At 40.2% G+C, this 21,826-nt stretch overlaps 2 protein-coding genes across 2 annotated transcripts in view; both read right to left on the bottom strand.

Moving 5' to 3' along the window:
* The window catches only part of mcf2a (MCF.2 cell line derived transforming sequence a), a gene marked incomplete at both ends in the record, with an annotated part of 36,771 nt that extends 33,970 nt beyond the window's left edge, over positions 1 to 2,801 (bottom strand). The window contains one exon of the mRNA XM_083890595.1: positions 2,696 to 2,801. Coding sequence (XP_083746721.1) covers positions 2,696 to 2,801 — 106 coding nt within the window. The remainder of the gene's footprint in view (positions 1 to 2,695) is intronic.
* Positions 2,802 to 10,145: 7,344 nt separating this feature from the next.
* Positions 10,146 to 21,826, bottom strand: part of atp11c (ATPase phospholipid transporting 11C (ATP11C blood group)) — a 41,565-nt gene continuing 29,884 nt past the window's right edge. Inside the window, exons 12-30 of the mRNA XM_083890637.1 lie at positions 21,418 to 21,615; positions 20,135 to 20,305; positions 18,955 to 19,163; positions 18,786 to 18,857; positions 18,620 to 18,693; positions 18,417 to 18,520; positions 17,820 to 18,001; positions 16,917 to 17,183; positions 16,662 to 16,836; positions 15,568 to 15,670; positions 15,275 to 15,420; positions 14,478 to 14,537; positions 12,984 to 13,111; positions 12,722 to 12,857; positions 12,564 to 12,629; positions 12,372 to 12,475; positions 12,129 to 12,285; positions 10,859 to 10,949; positions 10,146 to 10,242 (exon numbers count right to left, since the gene is read on the bottom strand). Of these exons, the coding sequence (XP_083746763.1) occupies positions 10,860 to 10,949; positions 12,129 to 12,285; positions 12,372 to 12,475; positions 12,564 to 12,629; positions 12,722 to 12,857; positions 12,984 to 13,111; positions 14,478 to 14,537; positions 15,275 to 15,420; positions 15,568 to 15,670; positions 16,662 to 16,836; positions 16,917 to 17,183; positions 17,820 to 18,001; positions 18,417 to 18,520; positions 18,620 to 18,693; positions 18,786 to 18,857; positions 18,955 to 19,163; positions 20,135 to 20,305; positions 21,418 to 21,615 (2,442 nt within the window). The 3' untranslated portion in view covers positions 10,146 to 10,242; position 10,859. The remainder of the gene's footprint in view (positions 10,243 to 10,858; positions 10,950 to 12,128; positions 12,286 to 12,371; positions 12,476 to 12,563; positions 12,630 to 12,721; positions 12,858 to 12,983; positions 13,112 to 14,477; positions 14,538 to 15,274; positions 15,421 to 15,567; positions 15,671 to 16,661; positions 16,837 to 16,916; positions 17,184 to 17,819; positions 18,002 to 18,416; positions 18,521 to 18,619; positions 18,694 to 18,785; positions 18,858 to 18,954; positions 19,164 to 20,134; positions 20,306 to 21,417; positions 21,616 to 21,826) is intronic.

The raw sequence follows: 21,826 nt of genomic DNA on the forward strand, positions 1-21,826 counted from the left end.
ATGTAACAGAATACAAAGCCAAATCAATGATGCATTATCCATTAATCAGGTCTTTCCCGATAATAAACAATAAAGTAAGAATATAACTGACTGGATTTTCTCTGTAAAACAAAGAGATGGCTGCTTATGAAAATCTCCAAAATCCCATTTCTATCCAATCCAAGTAGTTAAGTCGATGTACCTGACACTCTATTCTTCTGTCTAACGACCTTTGACCTCATACACTAGACGTGGTTCTAACACCTTACTTGTTATCAAATTCAAGGACCAATTCCAAGTGATTATCCTGAGAGAATCTTGGTCCAGCCTTTGGTTGAGACCTTGGAATTTGCATTTCCCAGACATCACATGATTTGCTCTCTCTCTCTCTCTCTCTTTAAGTTACTGGCTCATTGTTCTGCATGGACTCTCACAGTGAGACTGTGTACAGAACACACAACGCTGCTTGTGATTACGCCTCAGCGTTAGCTCTGTGTAGGTCTGCTCTGCAGTACATACACCCAAACAGTAGGTGTTATAACGCAAGCATCTTACTTCTTATAACTATAACTTCTTTCTTGGACAAAAATCAAAGTTCAATTCTAAAACTTTCTAATTAGAGTCATCATCATCTACCCATTCATTATCCATATTTAGATATTATTCTTGGTGCCACCTTCAAAACTAGTACTGATACTCTGTACAATCAAACATCTCCATCTTCTCCTAACAACCAGACTTAGACAATTAGAAACTGCTCTATGTTAAATATAGTAAATAATACTGAAATAACACTGAGTACTGACCGATCGTTATGAATTCCAATCATAGTTTGTGTCCTAATCTTTCAGGACTTAAAAAAGCAGACGGCAACAAATCACTCATGCTCATGCACACAAACAGAGGTTTAGCCTCACACACACACACGCACGCACACGTCGTTTTTAGGTCACGAGATATTTTGCCAAACGGAGCTTTCAGTGCTAAGGGGATTAAACTCAAGGCTTGAAAAGGAAATTGTGGATTATTTTTAATAGGTGGAATAGTTTGCCGCGGCCAGTGTTTGTTTCTAGTTTGTTTCTATTGAAATTTGAAGGTTGAAACATTCAGTATATGAATATTTTGATCTTGCTTTTTGAGGTTCACCCACGATACAGGAGTGGATAGGTACACTTTTAGAAATAAAGTAGAACCATATAAGGTTCTTCGGCTTGTCTTCATAGGAGAACCCTTTTTGGCTCCAGATAGAACCTTTTAATATAAGGTTCCACCAAGAACCCTTTTAAAACCCTTTATTCGGGAAAGTGCTTTTAAAGGGTTCTCTGGATCAAAATGGTTCTTACTGGAACCATTAGTGTTACCAAGAACCCTTGAGAAACCCTTTCTTTGGGAAAAATGGTTTTTCACAAGCAAATGGTTCCAGGTAGAACCTCAGCCCTTGTAGAAGGAGCCTTTTAGAACCCTTATTTCTAAGAGGGTATAGCTCATGGAACAGATGACCTTCTCTCTGCTCTTCGCCTTTAGAAAAACATATTAATCAAACTGTGAACCAAAAGAGTCAGATATGTTAGGTTTGAACAGACAGAAGCACTGAACTGATGACTCTGTGATGCTGTTTTTATTCTTTAAAAACTAGTTTGAATTGTTTATTTTAGTTCAAAAACTCCCTGGTAGACATTTATTGATTTGCTCTTTTATATACGTCTATCATGATATTGTTTGTTGGTTATTACGCTATTATTTAACAGGTCCGGAGTAACTTGAGATTAAATTGTGCCGTATGTGGTCGTTGAACTTAAAATGACTTTGACACCTCGGAGCTTGTGAGGTGATCCACGATGCTGCTGCACAAAACATGGACACACAGTCGGTTAGAGCAGGTCTGCAATGTTGGAAATAAATTTGACAGTGCAATAAATGATGATTGTGTGGTTAGTGGTTGTGTTGTTAGTTCTCACCACTGAATTCCCTGTAGGTAGATTCGCACAAACCAGGAGAACAACACTCACATTTCATAAAGAAACAACACTTCACCAGGTATAAATAGAACCTATTGAACCCACAGGAGACACCGAGAGGCAAACGTTCATAAATTAAGCAAAAGCTCGACGCTGCTAAAGATCCCAACTTAATCACATTAGCCTCTGGAGGAGCCGTCACTCACATCAGGAGACGTTTCTATTCATCAGCTCGTCTCCGTTCTCAGGTTTCTTCAACTCCTGAGAACAACTCCTGACAAACGACGAGTCTGTGTGTGTGTGTGTGTGTGTGTGTGTGTGTGTGTGTGTGTGTGTGTGTGTGTGTGTGTGTGTGTGTGTGTGTGTGTGTGTGTGTGTGTGTGTGTGTGTGTGTGTGTGTGTGTGTGTGTGTCAGGTCTTTATGAAATTGAGATTTCATCATTATTATATGACCCCCAAAAAAAAAAAAGGTGCTACGACCTACTTTTCTTCACTTATTTCACTATAATTCACACGAATTTCCTCACACTTTTAACTTCCTATTGTGTTTTTTTTTCCGCCCATCGCTGATCTACAACTCACAAGTCTACAGATTATCGGGCTAATGTGTAATGGCTTAAAATAGCTGCCATAATCCCCCTGCGATGGCCTGTATTTGGAGCAAAGCTGCAGGTTCATCAATAACAGCGACAAGGTAAATGACATCACGTGCTCTATTCCTTCTGTAAATCTACAACAGTGCGGTCGTATGTACTCACGCTGCAGAGTGCTCTGGAGCTGCGAGCCGGCCTGCAGGAGGCAGTGGTAGCTCTCCATCTCCTCTTTGCTCGTCTCCCTCTCCTCTTGGAGCGAGGCCGGGCCCATTCCCTCGATTGTGGGACACCGTTGTCCGGTCCAGGCCTCACCGCGACGTCCTCTTCAGAGTCCCGTCGCCCTCCTCCATCGTGTCTGCAGTGTAGAGGGACGAGGGGGGGACGAGGGGGGGGATTCAGGGTCCCGGGATCCAGACGGGACAGTCCCTGGATCTTGCTGCTCCGACCTTGAGAGGCTGCATAGAGAGGCTGCTCCACACTGACTGTCCTCTGCTACTCCAAAAACAAACCCGGCTCCATCTGGTCACTGCTGCTCTGCTGCTCCTGTTCCTCGCCCTCCCCTCGCTGTGAGTGTGTGAGCTTCAGTGCGTCAGCTCTGCACCGAGCAGCAGCTCAAGACTCACACACTGAGTCGACTCCCTCCCGACCGTTTTCCCTCTCTCTTCAACACTCCCCGTCGTTGTCCTTAATATCGCTGACTGGATCCCAGTGGGGGCGGAATTGTTGGCCGTCATGTTTCTCTTTCTCCGTCTTCACGTGTACTCGCAAAAAGTTAGGCATATTAGAATAATTAGAATATCCCTATTATGAAAAGTTCATGCGACAGTGATGTTCTAGCATTTAAAGGGTGTCATATGTAAGCATGTGGCCAAAAACGGTTACTACATTCAAATTCAAAAAACCAGAGGTCTTTTAGGTTTACGGCGGTAGGTGGCGCCACATGACGCCGAACCATGATTTCAAAACATAAACATGATTTGCAGTCTGCAAAAGATGTTTTTAATGCAAATATTTTGTCTGTACTGTTGTTGTTGGTGAGTTCAGTTTGTTATATGAACATTATTCCTGAGGATTTTATGGCCAGTAGATTTATTACATAATGCACCTTTAAGTAGAAGGATGCAATGGTCATTTCTTGATCTCAAACAAGAGCTAACAACAAAACATCTCAATGTCTCAATAACTTCATCGAAGTCAACATTTGAGCGTCACGATGAAGACGACTATTGAATGACGACATCGGACAGTTAATCCCCTTGTTGGAGAACAGCATGTTATTCAATAAGTTCTGAAACATTGAACAATTGGACGTTCAAAAGTTTAGAGAAGATGAACTTAAAGGCACCATATGTAAGAATGTGGCCAAAAACAGTTACTACATTCAAAATCAAAATACCGAGGTCTTTTAAGGTTTCGTTTTCTGACGTAACTGGCAACCCGCAGTCGCTCGGCAGCTGAGACTCTACCGACTGCAATGATTGGTAGACGGCGGTAGGTGGCGCCACATGACGCCAAAACATGATTTCAAAACATAAACATGATTTGCAGTCTGCAAAATATTTTTTTTTTAATGCAAATATTTTGTCTGTACTGTTGTTGTTGGTGAGTTCAGTTTGTTATATGAACATTATTCCTGAGTCTCTGTGACATATTAGGAGGATTTTATCATTTATGACATAATGCACCTTTAAGTGAAAGTGGAAAGGTTATAGTGCATTTTCGGTGCATTCTGAAACTGAATCCAAATCCAAACATCCCTAACTTTTTTTGTCAGCAGTGTATGAACACGATGCTCACAGCGGAGAACAAATGTGTTGTTAAAAAACGAAAATGAAAATGCCTCCGACTGCCAACAAGCTCGGCCTTCACGTTCAAGAATCACATTCAGACAGAAGAACAAACATGAAAGGGCGTCTTTGTGTGTACACACACACACACACACACACACACACACACACACACACACACTGCTCGGCCCACAGGCTGCTATGAATGGATCATAGCTGCAGAAATATGACACATGCATATGTAAAAACTTGACGCGAGGCCACACACGAGGAGCAGTGGGAAGAGCAGCGAGCCGCTCGGCTCCAGATTAGCATCGAGTGTAGTCAAATCCACACAAACACACAAACAAATGAGAAGCGTCTGACGTCCAGAGGCGGTTCTAGAGTCTGTAGGGGCCCTAAGCAAAAATTCCCAGGGGGCCCTTCCTTCCAACCGGTGTTCATCACCGTTACGTTACAAATAATCTGACACCAACGAACCATGTATGAGTTCAAAATATATATATTTTTGTCGAAATGAATGAACTAACATGGAAAAACCTTGTAATTAAAAAGTATGTGAGAATATAAATGTAAAGAACAATAAAAAACTGTAAATAGCTTTTAAAAAAACTATATAAACTCAGTAAAAAATACATTTCACTGTAAGAAATCCTCTTCATTTTCCAACTTGCAGAACAATAACTTATTTCAGTAAAAACAGGCCCCAGGCTCCGAGTGTCGGGGGGCCCCCTATCGGCTCGGGGCCCCAAGCGGTTGCCTGCCTTGCCTGCTCACAAGCTGCGCCTCTGCCGACATCAACACAAAGCACGACAAAACGCGGAGGTTTATCTTCAAAACAGTCTGCTTTATTCAGGAAAATCTTCAGCTTTTGAATATACTATAGTTTCAAAGAGGTACATTCATTCATTCATTGATTGGGAGGTGTGAGGTGTTTGAGGTTTGGAGGTGTGTCCCTGTGTGAAGGTGTCCACCTCCCTCCTCACACACAGAGAACAGCATCCACAAACCAAAGAGAAGCCTCTCGTGCTTTTTCTTTTCTCCCTCCCATCCCCCGCCTCCTCCCGTTTTTGATTTTCTTACAAAAAAGTGGCTGGAAAAAGGTTGCATTAAAAATACAGTTCATTCTTTTTCTTTATGCTTTTCATTAAGACAGGCAAAACATTAGATTTGAAGAAAATAGCATCTCTTATGTCACTTAAAGGTTGTTGTTTTTTTATCAGTTAACAAAGCAGGCGAGCCCCTTCTCTACGCGTCCTCTTCACGTCCGTGTCCTCGGGCTCAACAAAGCTCACATCAGACAGACTTACGGAGTAGAAAACGGCGCTGAGAAACATCGCTGCTATGACTGTCGCTTATATCGGATACACTATCGTTCAAAAGTCTGGGGTCACTTTGGGGAAATGTCCTTATTTTTGAAGGAAAAGCACTTTTTTTCCAATTTTGTTAATGTGTTTAACGACTATTCTAGCTGCAAACGTCTGGTTTTTAATGGAATATGTACATAGGTGTATAGAGGCCCATTCCCAGTGTTCTATTGGTACATTGTGTTTGCTAATAGCACTAGAAGCCTATTGGATGATTAGAAAACCCTTGAAAACTAGTGCTGGGCACGTTAACGGCGTCAACGTCAACGCACGGCGCGTTTCCATGACGACTGAGCGGAAAAAGACACGAATGACGTCATGTTTACCTGACTCCCCGATTGTTACAACGAGTCTCTAAAGTAACGCTAAACTTTAAAAACAGAGGCACACATACGCAGTTAACAGGTACGCTGGTTATTTGTAGCGCTGCTCTTTTCGGCACGCTAACAGTGCTAAAGGAGCTAACTCAGCTAACGGAGCTAAATAGTAAATAGTGCCAAGGCACATAAACATGACGTCAAGCGCGTATTTTACCGGTCAGTCGTCATGGAAACACGTGGTGCGTTATCGCCACCTTTAACGTGCCCAGCACTATTGAAAACCCTTGTGCAATGATGTTAGCACAGTCGAAAACAGTTTTGCTGGTTCTTAAAAGTCATTATTTCTAATCTCGTCAATGCCTTGACTTTATTTTCTATTCATTTTGCAACTCTTTTGATGAATAAAAGTGTGACTTTTAACGGAAAACACAAAAACATTGTATAGGTGACCCCAAACTTTTGAACTGTAGTGTTCTGTGAATCTACCGAGCAATACGTCAGTGATTAGCGACGGTGGCTAACGTCACGTGGCAAAAAGAGAGGGTTCAGAGGTCAATGTGGGCGGGGCTGCCTGTTTTTCTACATCATGACAAAGATCAAACTTTATTGGCACGGCCTCACATCAGGGCTGGAGTCACACAGGCTTAAACTCCACTCCTCCACAATAACCACAATAATAATAATAATAATAATAATAAAAAAAAGAGATTTGTGTAATAAAATATAACATTTGTGAGTAAAATCACACTGAACAATAAATATGCCCCAAAAAAGACAATAATATGTTTGTGGAGTGAAACAAAACAAACAAAAACAGTATCTTTAAGAGTCTGAAAGTATGGCGTGTTGAAATGGAATGTATGAAAAAAACAAAACACTCACGTAAAGGCTGAACAATCCAAAACAAGAATAAATTACATGGGTCATGGACATAACAGTATAAACCTCATTTGAGCAGACCATAATAATGTGCCTGTGTAGATTGCTATTGTATGTTCAATAGCAATCTCCTCCATTGGAAAAACCGTTGTTAATAGTGCAAGAAAAAAACCGTCTAACAGAACTACGTCGACATCATGTAATCCTGGTTTTCATGAAAACACACACAGACGCACACAGACACACACATTCTTGTACTTGCTGTATACTGAGGACCAGGTAAAAGTGCTGACACAGTGAGGACCAGCATTTCCACTTTATAAATCAACACAATCATAAATATCTACTCAATGAATGACATCTACAAAGAACTACTTGGCGCAGTACCACAAAATGTCTGCAGGTGGAGCCCCAGAGCAAAAAGCGCGTGAAACACCAGGGCTGGATTTTTGAACAGGTTTTTTTTTCTAAAAACAGATTATAGCATGTTTACAACCTAAGGAAGTGATTTCAATGAAAACAAAGGGAGGACCGGCCAAAATGTTCCACTTTGTAAAAATGACCCCACTTTGTTGGTTAAAACCCCTCACTGGTCCTCTGTATGCCGCAAATACAAGAACACAAACACACACACACTCGTCACGTTTTTGGCTTTGAGCAGATTCGGTCAAACATCTCTAAGCTATTCAACAATACATTATATTACTCTTTTTTTTCTCATTGGAATTCTCTTTGTCTCACCAGAATATTTCCAGCATATATATATATATATATACTTCATATTTCTCTAATCTATCTCTTAATCTTGCATATATATATATATATATATATATTTATAAATATATATATACACTCACACTTTTTTTTGGATCGAGTGGTCATTTAAATTCTCAGCAACCTTTTTTCGTTTTTTTAACCGTTTGACCTGTGGATGAGTGCATTTTTGGAGAAATTGTGAAGAAGTAGTACCTGTAAAGTATAATAATGTTTTTATTTTAATTGTAATGATTGAGGAAGGTAACATGATGTCTTTATATATATATATATATATATAAAACAATAATAAAAAGGACACAGTGACTGAAACAGTGGAGTAAAGCTTTTCCTTTCTGAGCCTTTTTCTTTCATGCAGGTGAACCATTCTCGGAGTGGATAATAACAACTGCTCTTTAAAACACAGCAGGTGGATAGAGCTACTGACAAGGCCCATGTGTAAATGCATTCAATAGGAAGCGAGTATTTATAACAAACAAAAAAAAACGACAACAAAAAAACAAGTAAAAGAAATAAAGAAAAGTCATGCCCGTCATCTTTGTTGATATCATTAAAAAAAAAAAAGGTAACGCAGGAGCACGGCTCTGCAGGCATGCGTTTAGGATGAAGCACAACAGAAAAGTGCTGCTGCTGCTGCTGCTACGTCCATGTTCATCCTTTTTTCTGGTCATTTTCATCCCGTCTTCAGATCAGCTCTTACCCGTCGACCATCGTCGTCCTGACTGTGGCTAATGTCACTGCTGCTTTAAGAGTTTACTCGCGGCCCATCAGGTGCTTATAGGAGAGCGGCGTCACAGCTGCATTCTGGGGGGGAAAAACAACAACAACAAGATGTTACTTCAATATCGCCATAATAATCTTGTGACAAAAAGAGTGAATCACGTTGAAATCACCTAAACAAAAATCATCAAAAGAAGTGATGAGAGGCCACAGATGGACACGTCCCATCAAGAGATATTAGTAAAGGAAAACTTTCATCCACGTCTACTGATCTGTTTGATATTTAAGTTATTAAAATGTGCCGGAGTTTTTTTTTTATGTTTTATGTTTTTACCTGGATGTCCACAGAAGGCCATGATCTGACAGCTACAGGGAGAATAGAAATGCAGGTTACTCAGTGAAAGCCAGTGCAAAAAAAAAAAAACACTCTGTGCTGAGAACAGATACGACAGACGATGGAGGCGACCGTGGTCAACAGTGACGACGGGAGGATGTTGTAAATGTCATTCGACAGGAGGTACGACGAGAGAAAACACACAGAAAACACCACCTATTTGTTTAAATACCACATATTTAAAGCCCAAATATTCATATGAATATACACGGACGTTCAAAAGTTTGGGCTCACTTAGAAATGTCCTTATTTTTGAAGGAAAAGCACTTTTTTGTTAATGAATATAAGATTAAATGAATCATAAATACACTCTATACATTGTTAATGTGGTAAACGACTATTCTAGCTGCAAACGTCTGGTTTTTAACGGAATATGTACATAGGTGTATAGAGGCACATTTCCACTGTTCTAATGGTACATTGTGTTTGCTAGAAGGCTATTTTATTTTATTGTATTTGGAATAAACATCATTATTTCTAATCTTGTCAATGTCTTGACTATATTTTCTATTCATTTTGCAACTCTTTTGATGAATAAAAGTCTGACTTTTAATGTAAAACACAAAATAAATTGTATAGGTGAGCCCAAACTTTTGAACAATATAGTGTATGTATATGTACATCGAAATATACATCATCAGTGTATATATACACATACATATAGACACACATGTATATATACATATATATATATATATATATATATATATATATATATGTATATATATGTATATATATTTACATATATAGGTGTTTCTGTTTATTTCCCGTCTAGCCCCTGTGTGAAAGGCAGCATCACGTCACATGCAGTGAGCAAAGTTCAACACAACTCACAAATCCATTCCATTACAAGAAAGTAAGCAGACGACGACGAAAACAACAACAACCACAAACAGGTTTGGACAAAACAACCCTGAGAAAACCACCATGTTACACACAAACACATAGTAACACACACAGAGAGTAACATTCAGACATTCCTCGTGCGAAAAAGGGAAATGAAACTGAAATTAAATGAGAGTTTAGAAGCTCATGCAGCAGCAGATTTCAATGGGAGGCTGAAAGAAGCTATTATATGTCTTCAAACACTACATCTGATCTCGTCATTCAGCGAATGACCGTTTAAATTGAGAAAAAAAAACACTGAGGACCGACATAGAAAAAGTGCATCTCTTCAGCCGACCAAGTGCAGCTACGACAACACACAAGCACAAACACTAGGTTTGTTTGTTTGTTTGTTTGTTTTTGTTCCAGGAAGTGATCCGAATGCCATTTATGCCTTTGATTCGCTTGTTAAAAACGTAGTCGTTAGGTACCAGAGCTGCTAAGAGAGGCCTGAAGGTGGTCTGGTGGTCTGGTACCTGCCTTAAATGACCGTATTGGACTCGTCTGAAAAGGTTCTCATGAGCAGGGGTCTGGCTGAGGACCGGGGAGACGGAAGGTCCCCGACGCTCGACTCAACCAGCTTTCTCTGGAAAGGGGGTGAGGCAAGAGACACCGATGACATCACTGCTGCTGACACACACACACACACACACACACTTATGTCTCATTCTCACACACACATTCTCAAATTAATCGTTTGGTCCATAAAAAAAACACACACACAGGGAACAAACGTAGACAAAGACTCGTGGACACAATGGAATTCAGTCCAGCTGAAATTCTAGATTATTTCCAACAGCCTGACGCTACACAACATAACACACACACACACACACACACACACACACACACACACACAGAGATTGTGGTGAGGATCCAGGTCGACTTGAGCCTCATGCAGCTAAAGTTTAGTCGTCGTTTTGTGGACATGCGGAGGCAGCAGGCAGCACAGGCAGCTGGGAGAAGACCGACTCAAGACACGTGGACAAGGATGGAAGACGGACACTTCCACAACGAACCTCCCAATTTCATAAACTCCACAACGGAGTAAAAAGCTACATAAGAGTTCTTTGAGAGGATGAGGAAGGAGTCAAACAGTGGGAGAGGAAGAGGACGACGACAACAACAGGACAGAAACCAGAGCGGCAGACACACAAACTGCATCAAGAGTCTCACAAGTGCAAGAACTGAGAGAAAGAGACCTCAGTCACTCCAGGAGAAGCTGTGAGTGCTAGTGGTCTGCGACAACATGAAGATGGTGGACGTCCCCGAGGACGGGAGGCGATGTTTCATCTTTAGGGAACGCAGGTAAGAAGAAGAAGAAGAAGAGGGGAAGAAATCAGAGGGTGAGACAGAGGAAGAGGAAGTAGGAAAACAAAAGTTGGAAATGAGTCAGAAATTCTTATATATTTGTATCCTGTGTGGCCCTGACCCTCTTCCGTAGGTTTGGTTTACTACATTTCCCAAATGAATAAATGAGTGGAAAGAACCCAAGAGCACACGCACACCAGCAAACATTTCCAGCTGTTTGGATAACAAGTGTTTGGCTTCAGGGGGAGAAAAATGGACTGAACTTGTCTGGGGAATTTGTCATCTGGAGGAAATGGGACTTAAAGCAAAATATTATGGGGTTTTTTGTGCCTTTGTAGTTTAATTAGCTCCCACAATAAACAAGGGGAGTAGCTAAAAGCATGAGGTTTTTAATGACTTTTTTGTCCAATTTTGGACGACAATTTTTTTTGACTTTTTTGTCAAATTTTGGACGACATGCTATTTCATGACTTTTTTGTCCAATTTTGGACAACACACTTTTTTATGACTTTTTTTTGTCAAATTTTGGACGACATCACAGTATGACTTTTTTTCCCCAATTTTGGACAACATACTTTTGTATGACGTTTTTGTCAAATTCTGGACATTCTATTTTGTCAAATTTTGGACAACATATCGCAGTATGACTTTTTTGTCCAATTTTGGACGACATACTTTTGTATGACGGTTTTGTCCAATTTTGGACGACATACTTTTTAACGACTTTTTGTAAAATTTTGGACGACATACGCAGTATGACTTATTTGTCAAATTTTGGACAACATACGCAGTATGACTTATTTGTCAAATTTTGGACAACATACTTTTGTATGACATTTTTGTCCAATTATTGACGACATACACTTTGTCAAATTTTGGACAACATACTTTTTAACAACTTTTTTGTCAAATTTTGGACGACATATCGCAGTATGACTTTGTCAAATTTTGGTCAACATGTATGACTTTGTCAAATTTTGGACAACATATCGCAGTATGACTTTGTCAAATTTTGGGCAACAAACTTTTTTTTACTTTTTTTTTAATCAAATTTCTTACAATCTTCAGTATTGCCATTAGATGGCATCAAATCTCACACATAACTACACCTGCCATATAGGGAACCAAAGTAAAGCAGGAGGAACAATTGTGTCTGAATACCTGTCGAGCGTGGGAGCCGCGAGGCTTACGGAACACCGTGAGCAGGATCTCTGGCATGAGGCTGAGCAGGATGAGCAAGATGATGACCAGCCAGGTGGACACTGAGCTCAGCATGTTAGCGAACACAAAGTACAAACGCTGGTGCTTCAGGAACGGCCTGCGAGACAGAGAAACACGGTGCTTTACAATTGTTTGGAAGAAATGAATGGAAAATAACAGGTAAAACCAAAACCGGTCTCTAACCATATTATTCCTCCCCAGAAGAAGCTGAAGAACACATAGAAGGCCAGGGATCCCCAGATTGCAAAGTGGTTGATCCACGTCCAGTGCCGCGTGTCCAAAGCAAGCTTAAAAACAAAAAGGTCACAACATGTTCATGTTTGTAAAAGCCGATGCGAAACGCTGCGTTCATGAAAGACCCAGTCGGATTTTTACCGTGAGTGTAACAGTGAAGATAAGAACCGTGAAGACAATTGTGCCAAAGGACCAGTTTCCAAAAACCTGGATTTAAGTAAAGACACAAAAGCAAGTGAAAAATCTGCAGACAACAAATCAGTTAAACATTTGTTGAACGTTAAATTAACAGGACAAACCTGGCCATTGTCTTGCAGAGCTGGGTTACTGAACAGAAAACGAACACCAAAGAAGAAAAGCAAACCATGGTAGAGACTGAGTAACGTCCACTGGAAGAACGGTCCCCACCGTAACATGCCGTTCTTTGCAATCTCTCTAAAACAACAGACAAATAAAAATATCCATTTGCAAATTAAATCAACCATAAAATGTGAACATAAACTTTAAAAAAATAAATAAACACTCAGAGCGATGCAAATAAGTGAAGATTCCCAGATTCACCTGTAGAGGGTAGCATTGTCCAGCAGAACCTCGATGCTGATGTGCTGCTCAAACAGGCTGTAGGCCAGGATGGGCATGGAGGTGAAGCAGATGTTGTACATCGTCAGATAGGCCGCATCAAACAGGGGCTGAAGGGGGGGGGGGGGTATTTGAGGAGGAGGAAGGAAGGAAGGAATGAGGGGGTGAAGGGTTGGTAAGGAGGAGGAGGAGGAGGAGGAGGAGGAGAATGGATGGAGCAACTGGGGTTAATATCATGGAGAGGACAAAACTCATACACACCATCATACTTGTACAGAATGTGAAATAGGCAAAGCTTCTATAAATGTTTCATGTACGTTATGAAACATCTAAGCTGGGGCTGTGTGATATGAAAGAATATCAGATTCTCCTTCATCCTTTTACAACCAGATGTGCCTTTTTCTACACTACTGTTCAAAAGTTTGGGCTCACTTAGAAATGTCCTTATTTTTGAAGGAAAAGCACCCTTTTTTTTTTTTTCAATGAATATAACATTAAAATGAATCAGAAATACACTCTATACATTGTTAATGTGGTAAACGACTGTTCTAGCTGCAAATGTCTGGTTTCCATAGTTCTAATGGTACATTGTGTTTGCTAATCGCGTTAGATGGCTATATATACGTTAGCGCATGACGTGTTTCCGACTGACCGGAAAAAAGACTTGCGTGACGTCATGTTTACGTGACTCCCCGATTGTTAAAACGAGTCTCTGAAGTAACGCTAAGCTTTATAAACAGAGGCACACATACACAGTACACAGGTACGCTGGTTATTTGTAGCGCTGCTCTTTTCGTTTAATAAACAGACTGCTCCAGTTCGACTGTAGGCGCGCTAACCGGCGCTAAAGAAGCTAACGCAGCTAACTGGTAAACGGTGCCGTGACGCATAAACATGGCATCGCATGGAAACACACTGTGCGTTAACGTTGACGCCGCTAACACCTTTAACGTGCCCAGCACTATTGATAACCCTTGTGCAATTATGTTAGCACAGCTAAAACACAGTTTTGCTGGTTCGGGCAAAATAAAAATCATTATTTCTAATCTTGTCAATGTCTTGACTATATTTTCTATTTATTTTCCAACCCTTTTGCTGAATAAAAGTGACTTTTAATGGAAAACACAACAAAAAGTGTATAGGTGAGCCCAAACTTTTGAACGATAGCGTAGGTCACAGTACAATAAAAAATCATCAATGAATCGAACCTGAATTCCTGAACAGAGAGACTACGTTTACCATGAAATAAAGATAAAACTGAGGCTGTATATAAACTCAGTCACAGCTCAAACGTTCCAGGGGACACTGATGTAAGGACAATCTGAGGGGGAAAGAGTCTGTGCATTCAGGAGGACGAGGACATGTGGGGAAATCAAGGGAAGCTGCTGCCTCCGTTTCATGTTCAGACCATCTTTGAACTGAAAGGGCCTCGGGGGGTGGGGGTGGGGGTGGGGGTGGGGGGAGACTCATACTCACTTGCTGGGAGTAGCCGCAGAAGAACTGGTACAAAAACTGAGGTAAGATGAAGCAAAGGTTCTGAGAGGAAATAAAAAAGAGTAACAGATGGATTAAAAAAACATCAAAGGACATGAAATAAATCCCTCAGTGGGACAGAAATGAACGAGCAAAATAAGAATCTGTGTTTCCTCACGAAAAAGATCCTCAAATCAAGTGTGCGAGTGGTTTTGATAATTCACTCTTTGGCTTTGGACCCAGTACGAGACGCTGGTTTTATTAGTTTTATTGTATGACCTGTTTGTTTATATATATTTCCTAGAGTATTTTTATTGTTTTGTTTGTTCTTATGTCTATTAGGTCACACGTTTGTATTATTTATTTATCTCTGATGTACAGCACTTTGTTTCAGCTGTTGTTTTTAAAGTGCTTTATAAATAAAGTTAGATTGAATTGGATATTCAGATCACATAAAGACACATTTTCCAACGTTTTAAACTCACTAGGACGTAGATTACCGTCGTTTCATGCTGCAAAACACTTAAAGGAAGTATGAAGAGTTAGAAAAACTAGCTGTACGTCACCTTTGTGAATGTGTAAATGTTGGTTTTTATCCGTTTTATAGTTTTATTGTATGACCTGTTTATTTGTGTTGTTTTTATATTTTTTACAAGATTTTTTATCGTCTGTTCTTAGGTCTATTAGGTCACACGCTTGTATGTTTTATTTATTTATCTCTCACTTTGTTTTTAAAGAGCTTTATAAATAAAGTTGGATTGATAAAAAAACAAAACAAATAAAGCATGTGTTCCACCTACCTTGTAAAAGAAGTACTGCACCAGATGTGCAATGCGGACATAGTAGAGATGCCCATGAACTAACAGGAGTTTCTTGAGGTGCTTGAGTTTGGTGATGGCGTAATCACTGTTCCTCACCGCCTGTCGGCCCTCTTTACCTTTAATACCTGAAACAACCACAACAGCAAGCAATTACACACAAACACACACACACACACACACACACGCTGCCTTTACCGGGAATAATAGTCTTGCTTCTATTTTGGGAAATTAAGAGGAAATCTGTTCATCTGTGCCAGCTTGTGAATTCTTACCAATGCCAACATGAGCTTCCAAAATCATGCTGACATCGTTGGCACCGTCTCCGATTGAGAGTGTGATCGGGCTGCCTTTGGAGTTCTTCACCATCTTAACGATCTTTATATAAAGGAAGAAATACAAGAACGTTATACACTACCGTTCAAAAGTGTGGGCTCACTCACAAATGTCCTTATTTTTGAACAAGAAGCACCGTTTTTCAATGAATATAACATTAAATGAATACACTAAATAGACTAGAATAACTAAATAGAGTAAATCTCTGCAGGAACAAGCTCTACGTGGATTATCTTGGTATCAAACTAAACAAAAGCACTGTGTCAGAGGAAATGCACTTGGAACACAGCATAAATGAAAGAATTTTTTCCCTCGCCTAAAAAAAGATTTTAAGTAAATATCACCTTTAAAATATGCAGTAGGAGCTTAAAAACACATGGAGGTCAGGTACCAACATGTGGACATGAACTGTGCAAAGCCTGATGCTGCTGAAGCGAAGCAGAGTAAAATGACAGAGGTTTTAGTAAAGAGATGTCGAGGCGTTCTCTCCTTTGGCACAGTTTGGCACCATTTGAAAGTTCTTAGGTACCAACTTATTAAAACTCATTTAATTTTATTTACATGTCACTCTTGGTCTAAAAATAACTTATTTTGGAAAAAAAAATAAAAATCGATGCTCCCTGTGCCGAGTGTAACAACAACTCAATCAATCAGACCGGGATTTGTCCCCAAAGCATGCTGGGAAGAGTAGTTCTTGAAATAACTTGTTTTGATAAACAGCAAAGGTAAGACAACATTTCTGCTTGTATTTCTTGAAAGTGAGGTGGTGTTTTGCTCTGATTTTGCGGCTGGATCTGTGAATCTTGGTCGTAGAGTGATAAAAATCATTATTTCTAATCTTGTCAATGTCTTGACTATATTTTCTATTCATTTTGCAACTCTTTTGATGAATAAAAGTGTGACTTTTAATGGAAAACACACAACAAACTGTATAGGTGAGCCCAAACTTTGAACAGTTATATATATTTAATATAATAAGTGTCAATTCTTTCATGAATATGTGCTTTGCTCTTTTTAACTCGATGGTTCAGACCTGGGCCTTTTGTAGTGGAGCCATTCGGCAGCAGAGCACGGCTGTGCAGTTCTGACAGATCTGCAGGAACAGGTTCTTGTAGCGACTGGAGTTGGACTCGGAGGAGTTGAGCACCATCGAGAGCGTTGCTCCATCGATAATGAAACCATAGTCTTGGTTTGAAGAAGACCAGCTCCTGTGACACAGGAACGACAAATGAGTTCACATGTAATCATCGCTAAGATTTGATCCATTTCCACTTTTTGCTTTCCCAACCTGGTGACTCCTCCCTTCACTGGCGGTGCATCCAGCACAGCCTTTTTATAATATTCATTCAAGAGGTCATGCAGTCGCTTCTCACGCCTCCGTCCACCGTCCTCCAGTGTGCGAACGGTTAGTTCCAACAGCTCAGTGTTTCTTTGGAACAGCCGACAAGCGTAACACGTGGACTTTGCCGTCTCCATCTTGTCCCCCGTTAGAACCCAAACGCTAATGCCGGCTCCCTGGAGAGCCATCATGGTCTCTGCTGCCTCCTCCTGGAGCCTGGAGGAGAACAACAACAAGTACAAATGAGCGAGTGGGCTGACCAAAAACGATCTACACTACCATTCAAAAGTTTGTTTTCCAATAAAAAAAATCACACTTTTACTCATCATTCATTTGCAAAATGAATAGAAAATATAGTCAAGACATTGACAAGACTAGAAATAATGATTTTTATTCAAAATAAGAACCAGCAAAACTGTTTTCAGCTGTGCTAACATCATTGCACAAGGGTTTTCAAGTGTTTTCTAATCAACCAATAGTCTTCTAACGCCATTAGCAAACACAATGTACCATCAGAACACTAGAAATGAGCCTCTATACACCTATGTACATATTCCATTCAAAACCAGACATTTGCAGCTAGAATAGTCGTTTACCACATTAACAATGTATAGAGTGTATTTCTGATTCATTCAATGTTATATTCTTTGAAAAGAAAGTGCTTTGCCTTCAAAAAATAAGGACATTTCTAAGTGAGGCCAAACTTTTGAACGGTAGTGTGCCATGTTACTATTAGACTTCATATATTTTTAGTCAAATAATAAGAGGAAACAAAAGCCAGGTTTTTGAAAATACTTGCATATTTATACATGCAAACATTCTACGATACTGTACATTCAGCCCAACACCCACCGATCTTCCACAGCGGTGGCTCCTATCAGACTCATCCCAGTCTCCACTTGGTTGTAAACAGCCATGAGCTTCTCGTCTCTGTCCTGCAGAGCCAGTCTCGCTTCCCTCAGTCCTTTGTCTGCCTGATTATACTCCTGAGCGCTGAGATATTTGTAGGCTACACAGAGTGTCCGGTAGCCCTCCTGTTAAAAAAAAGATCATATTTAAAAAGGTGCACATAAAATAGTCCTTCGCAGAATCAATGAAATGAAGTATACACTACCGTTCAAATGTTTGGAATATGTTCATAGGTGTATAGAGGCTCATTTCCAGTGTTCTAATGGTACATTGTGTTTTCTAATGGTGTTAGAAGACTATTGGATGATTAGAAAACCCTTGTGCAATGATGTTAGCACAGCTGAAAACAGTTTTGCTGCTTCTTTGACGATTATTTCTAATCTTGTCAATGTCTTGACTCTTTTTCTATTCATTTTGCAACTCTTTTGATGAATAAAAGTCTGACTTTTAATGGAAAACACAAAAACATTGTACATTGTATTGAACGGTAGTGTATACATTTAAGCTTTGATATAAATTAGAGGAACTGTGGTCACCCACTGTTGCGTTACGCTCCACGTGCATGCGTATCCTTTCCACCTCTTCCTGCCTGACGCGGGGAAACATGGACGAGTCTGCTCCCTTACAGAAGAGCAGTATATCACCTACAGACAGACAGGGGAGACAATAAAATAAAATAACTTTTATATATCGGCTCTATATACAGACTGTGTGGTTAGGAATAAGTCTAATCTCAAGCTCACCTGATTTGGATCGGACTATTACACTCATTCGTCTTCTCACCGGGTCAAAGTTCAACACGTGAAGTAGTTCATACCTTTGGGAGGTACAAAATAAAGATTTTTATTTTCTTCTAAAGCTGTAGAGCATAATTATGTGAATGAAAAACAAACAGACACTGAAACTTACATTTCTACAGTATTGTTCCTGTTGAGAATTTTCATGGTTTTACTTTCAAGGCCCAGGAATGTGAAGCCGTACCTGCAGATTGAGACAAATGACAACAAAATCAAAATGAGCTTGTACTGTATTAAAACGACGCGCTTGTTCTACAGCGTCATCGTAACTCATCTCTTACCTCATGGCACCCTTGACCAGAGCGACCTCATCAGGCGAGGAGGCGATGAAGCCCCTCTGCTCCTGCAGCGACGACGTTTCCTGTCCGTCGACCTCTAAGCCGTCGACCTGGTCCATCAGTCCGTCTGTTTGGTCATGACACTCGATGGGCTCCTTGACCTGGACTGTGTGGCACAGACACAGGGCACGCAGGAACAGCTCCTCCCTCTCCTAAAAAAGAAAAATACGAACTTAACTATATAGGAACTTAACTTATTACAAGAGAACGGGAAGCTTCTCCACTATCTCCAAAAGATCTGGGAAAAACAAAGCCTTGTTAAAAATGACAACTAGTATTACATTAAGGGATACAAATATAATATATATATAAATATAAATTAATATTTTATATGTATGGAAAGGACAGATGTTTGTCTAAAACCAAAAATAAATAAAAAAATAAAATAACGTATTTCTAGCCATGTACTTTGATGAGCACCATTTGGTGTTCTAGGTGTGCTAGTGGTAGCATTTAAGGCCACCTGACCTGATTACAAAAAAAGGAAAAAAAATGCAAAAAATAAAATAAAAAAACATATACCAAGCTGCAATAATCCAAAAAATAAAAATCCAGTTTGCATGAAGTTTATTGAAAATATTTTTTTTTGTGTTATTTGTATCATAAAATAAGGTAGTTTAAGGGTTAAAAATTAAAAACGTTCCTTAATAATTTATATGTATGGAAAGGACAAAAAAAATACAAATTTATACTATTTGTATAGCTGTGTACTTTTATGTGCACCATTTGGTGCTCGAGGTGTGTAAACGTAACTTTTTTGAAGGAGCCTCTAAGGGTTATGAATAGTAATAATAATAATAGTTGTAATATTAATGGCACATTTACAGCCACACACAGAGTCATAAACAGTAGCTGAGGTTCAGATAAAGCTCAGGATTTACAAGCGTCTGACTTCTGATGTCTTTACAACTGTTATCAGGTGCTCGTGTCAGGAGCGTGCCACCACTTTGCCCCCCCCCCCCCCTCCATGTTGAGTGCATATGTTGAAATGTCTAAGGAGTCTGGGCATGCGGTGACCTAAGAAGAGGGTCTTTTCTGATCAGCGTGCAAATGAATGACCATATGTTGCCGTTGGTGTGACTTTTTCAACAGATGGAGGGGGACGACCACAACAACAACCCACCCTGCCAGCTTTCTGCTGCAGCTTGCTCACAGGCCCATCTGTGACACAGAAGCCGTCCAGCTCCGAGCTCGCGTCGCGGTACTTGTACTGGAAGCCGTCGATGCAGCACTCGATGAACTCCATGTTGTTCTGCGTGAGGGTGCCCGTCTTGTCCGTGAAGACGTACTCCACCTGGATGATGGAAAAAAAATAAATGACAGATTTAAAATTCCACATGTTAGAACAATAAGATGAGGAAAAAAAACACTTTTAGAGGTCAGAGAAGTACAGCCAATTATTGATCATTATTATGATTACTACTATAAACAGCTAATGTTTAATAGTAGATCTGTTAAGATAAGTGTTTTTCCATGAACAAAGTTATAAATGGTGCTTCTGAGTGATTAAAATGCTAATTTTCTCTAATTTTTCATTGCGTCATTGATGTTTTTTTTTTGTGCAGGGCGCTAAAAAAACGTCAACGTTAACGCACGACATGTTTCCACGCCGACTGACCGGAAAAAGATGTCATGTTTACGTGACTCCTGATTGTTAAAATTAGTCTCTAAAGTAACGTCAAACTTTAAAAACAGAGGCACACATACGCAGTACACGGGTACGCGGATTATTTGTAGCGCTGCTCTTTTCCTTAAATAAACAGATCACTCCAGTTCCACTGTAGGCACGCTAACGCAGCTAACACAGCTACACAGGTACGCTGGTTATTTGTAGCGCTGATTTTTTTCTCGTTTAATAAACAGACCACTCTAGTTTGACTGTAGGCACGCTAATAGTGCTAAAGGAGCTAACGCAGCTACACAGGTACGCTGTTTTTTGTAACGCTACTCTTTTCGTTTAATAAACAGACTGCTCCAGTTCAACTGTGGGCATGCTAACGACGCTAATGCAGCTAACACAGATACACAGGTACACAGGTTACTTGTAGCGCTGCCTTTTTTCTCGTTTAATAAACAGACCAACCCAAGTTCAACTGTAGGCACGCTAACGGCACTAAAGGAGCTAGCGCAGCTAACTGGAAAATTGTGCAATGCCACGTAAACATGGCGTCACGTGCGTCTTTTTCCGGTCAGTCGTCACTGAAAAGCAGTCATGCGTTAAAGTGTGTTAACGCTGACGGCGTTAGCATTGACGCCATTAAAGTGCCCTAGTTTTGTTTTAATCTTATAAAGATGTAGCGTTCTCTGTACACTCTTTTTTGGCATTTCCACCACAGGCTGAGAAATCCAGGTCCAGGTTTTGTTTCTTTCCAAAAAAATTTCATTTCATTTCATTGAATTCCTGACCTGTCCCAGCTCCTCGTTGAGGTCGGAGGTGTTGACCAGCGCCCCCTCCTTGATTTCCGGGTCAAAGAAGTCTTTGTCCCACGTGATGAAAAAGGATCCCAAAAACTTCTGCATTTCAACCGTCACGTACATGGACACCGGAATGATGAAGTTGAAGAGCACCATGAACGACAGGAAGTCTGTGAACATCTTTAGGTACTGATTAAAAAAAGAAAAAAGAAATGTAATCTGTAAATCACATTAAACAATATTGGATTACATGAGATTACCCCACTAAGGCAATATTTGCTGCATCACTTTTGCAGCAACTACACAGAGCCTCATTTGGGAATCAGTTATCCAAGACGATGCAAACAACGAACAGGAAACGCGCTGCACTTGCGAGGTTGTTTCGCCGTGTTCACAGTTC

The sequence above is a fragment of the Microchirus variegatus genome (genome assembly GCF_963457635.1).
Source record: "Microchirus variegatus genome assembly, chromosome: 6".
Taxonomy (NCBI): Eukaryota; Metazoa; Chordata; class Actinopteri; order Pleuronectiformes; family Soleidae; genus Microchirus; species Microchirus variegatus.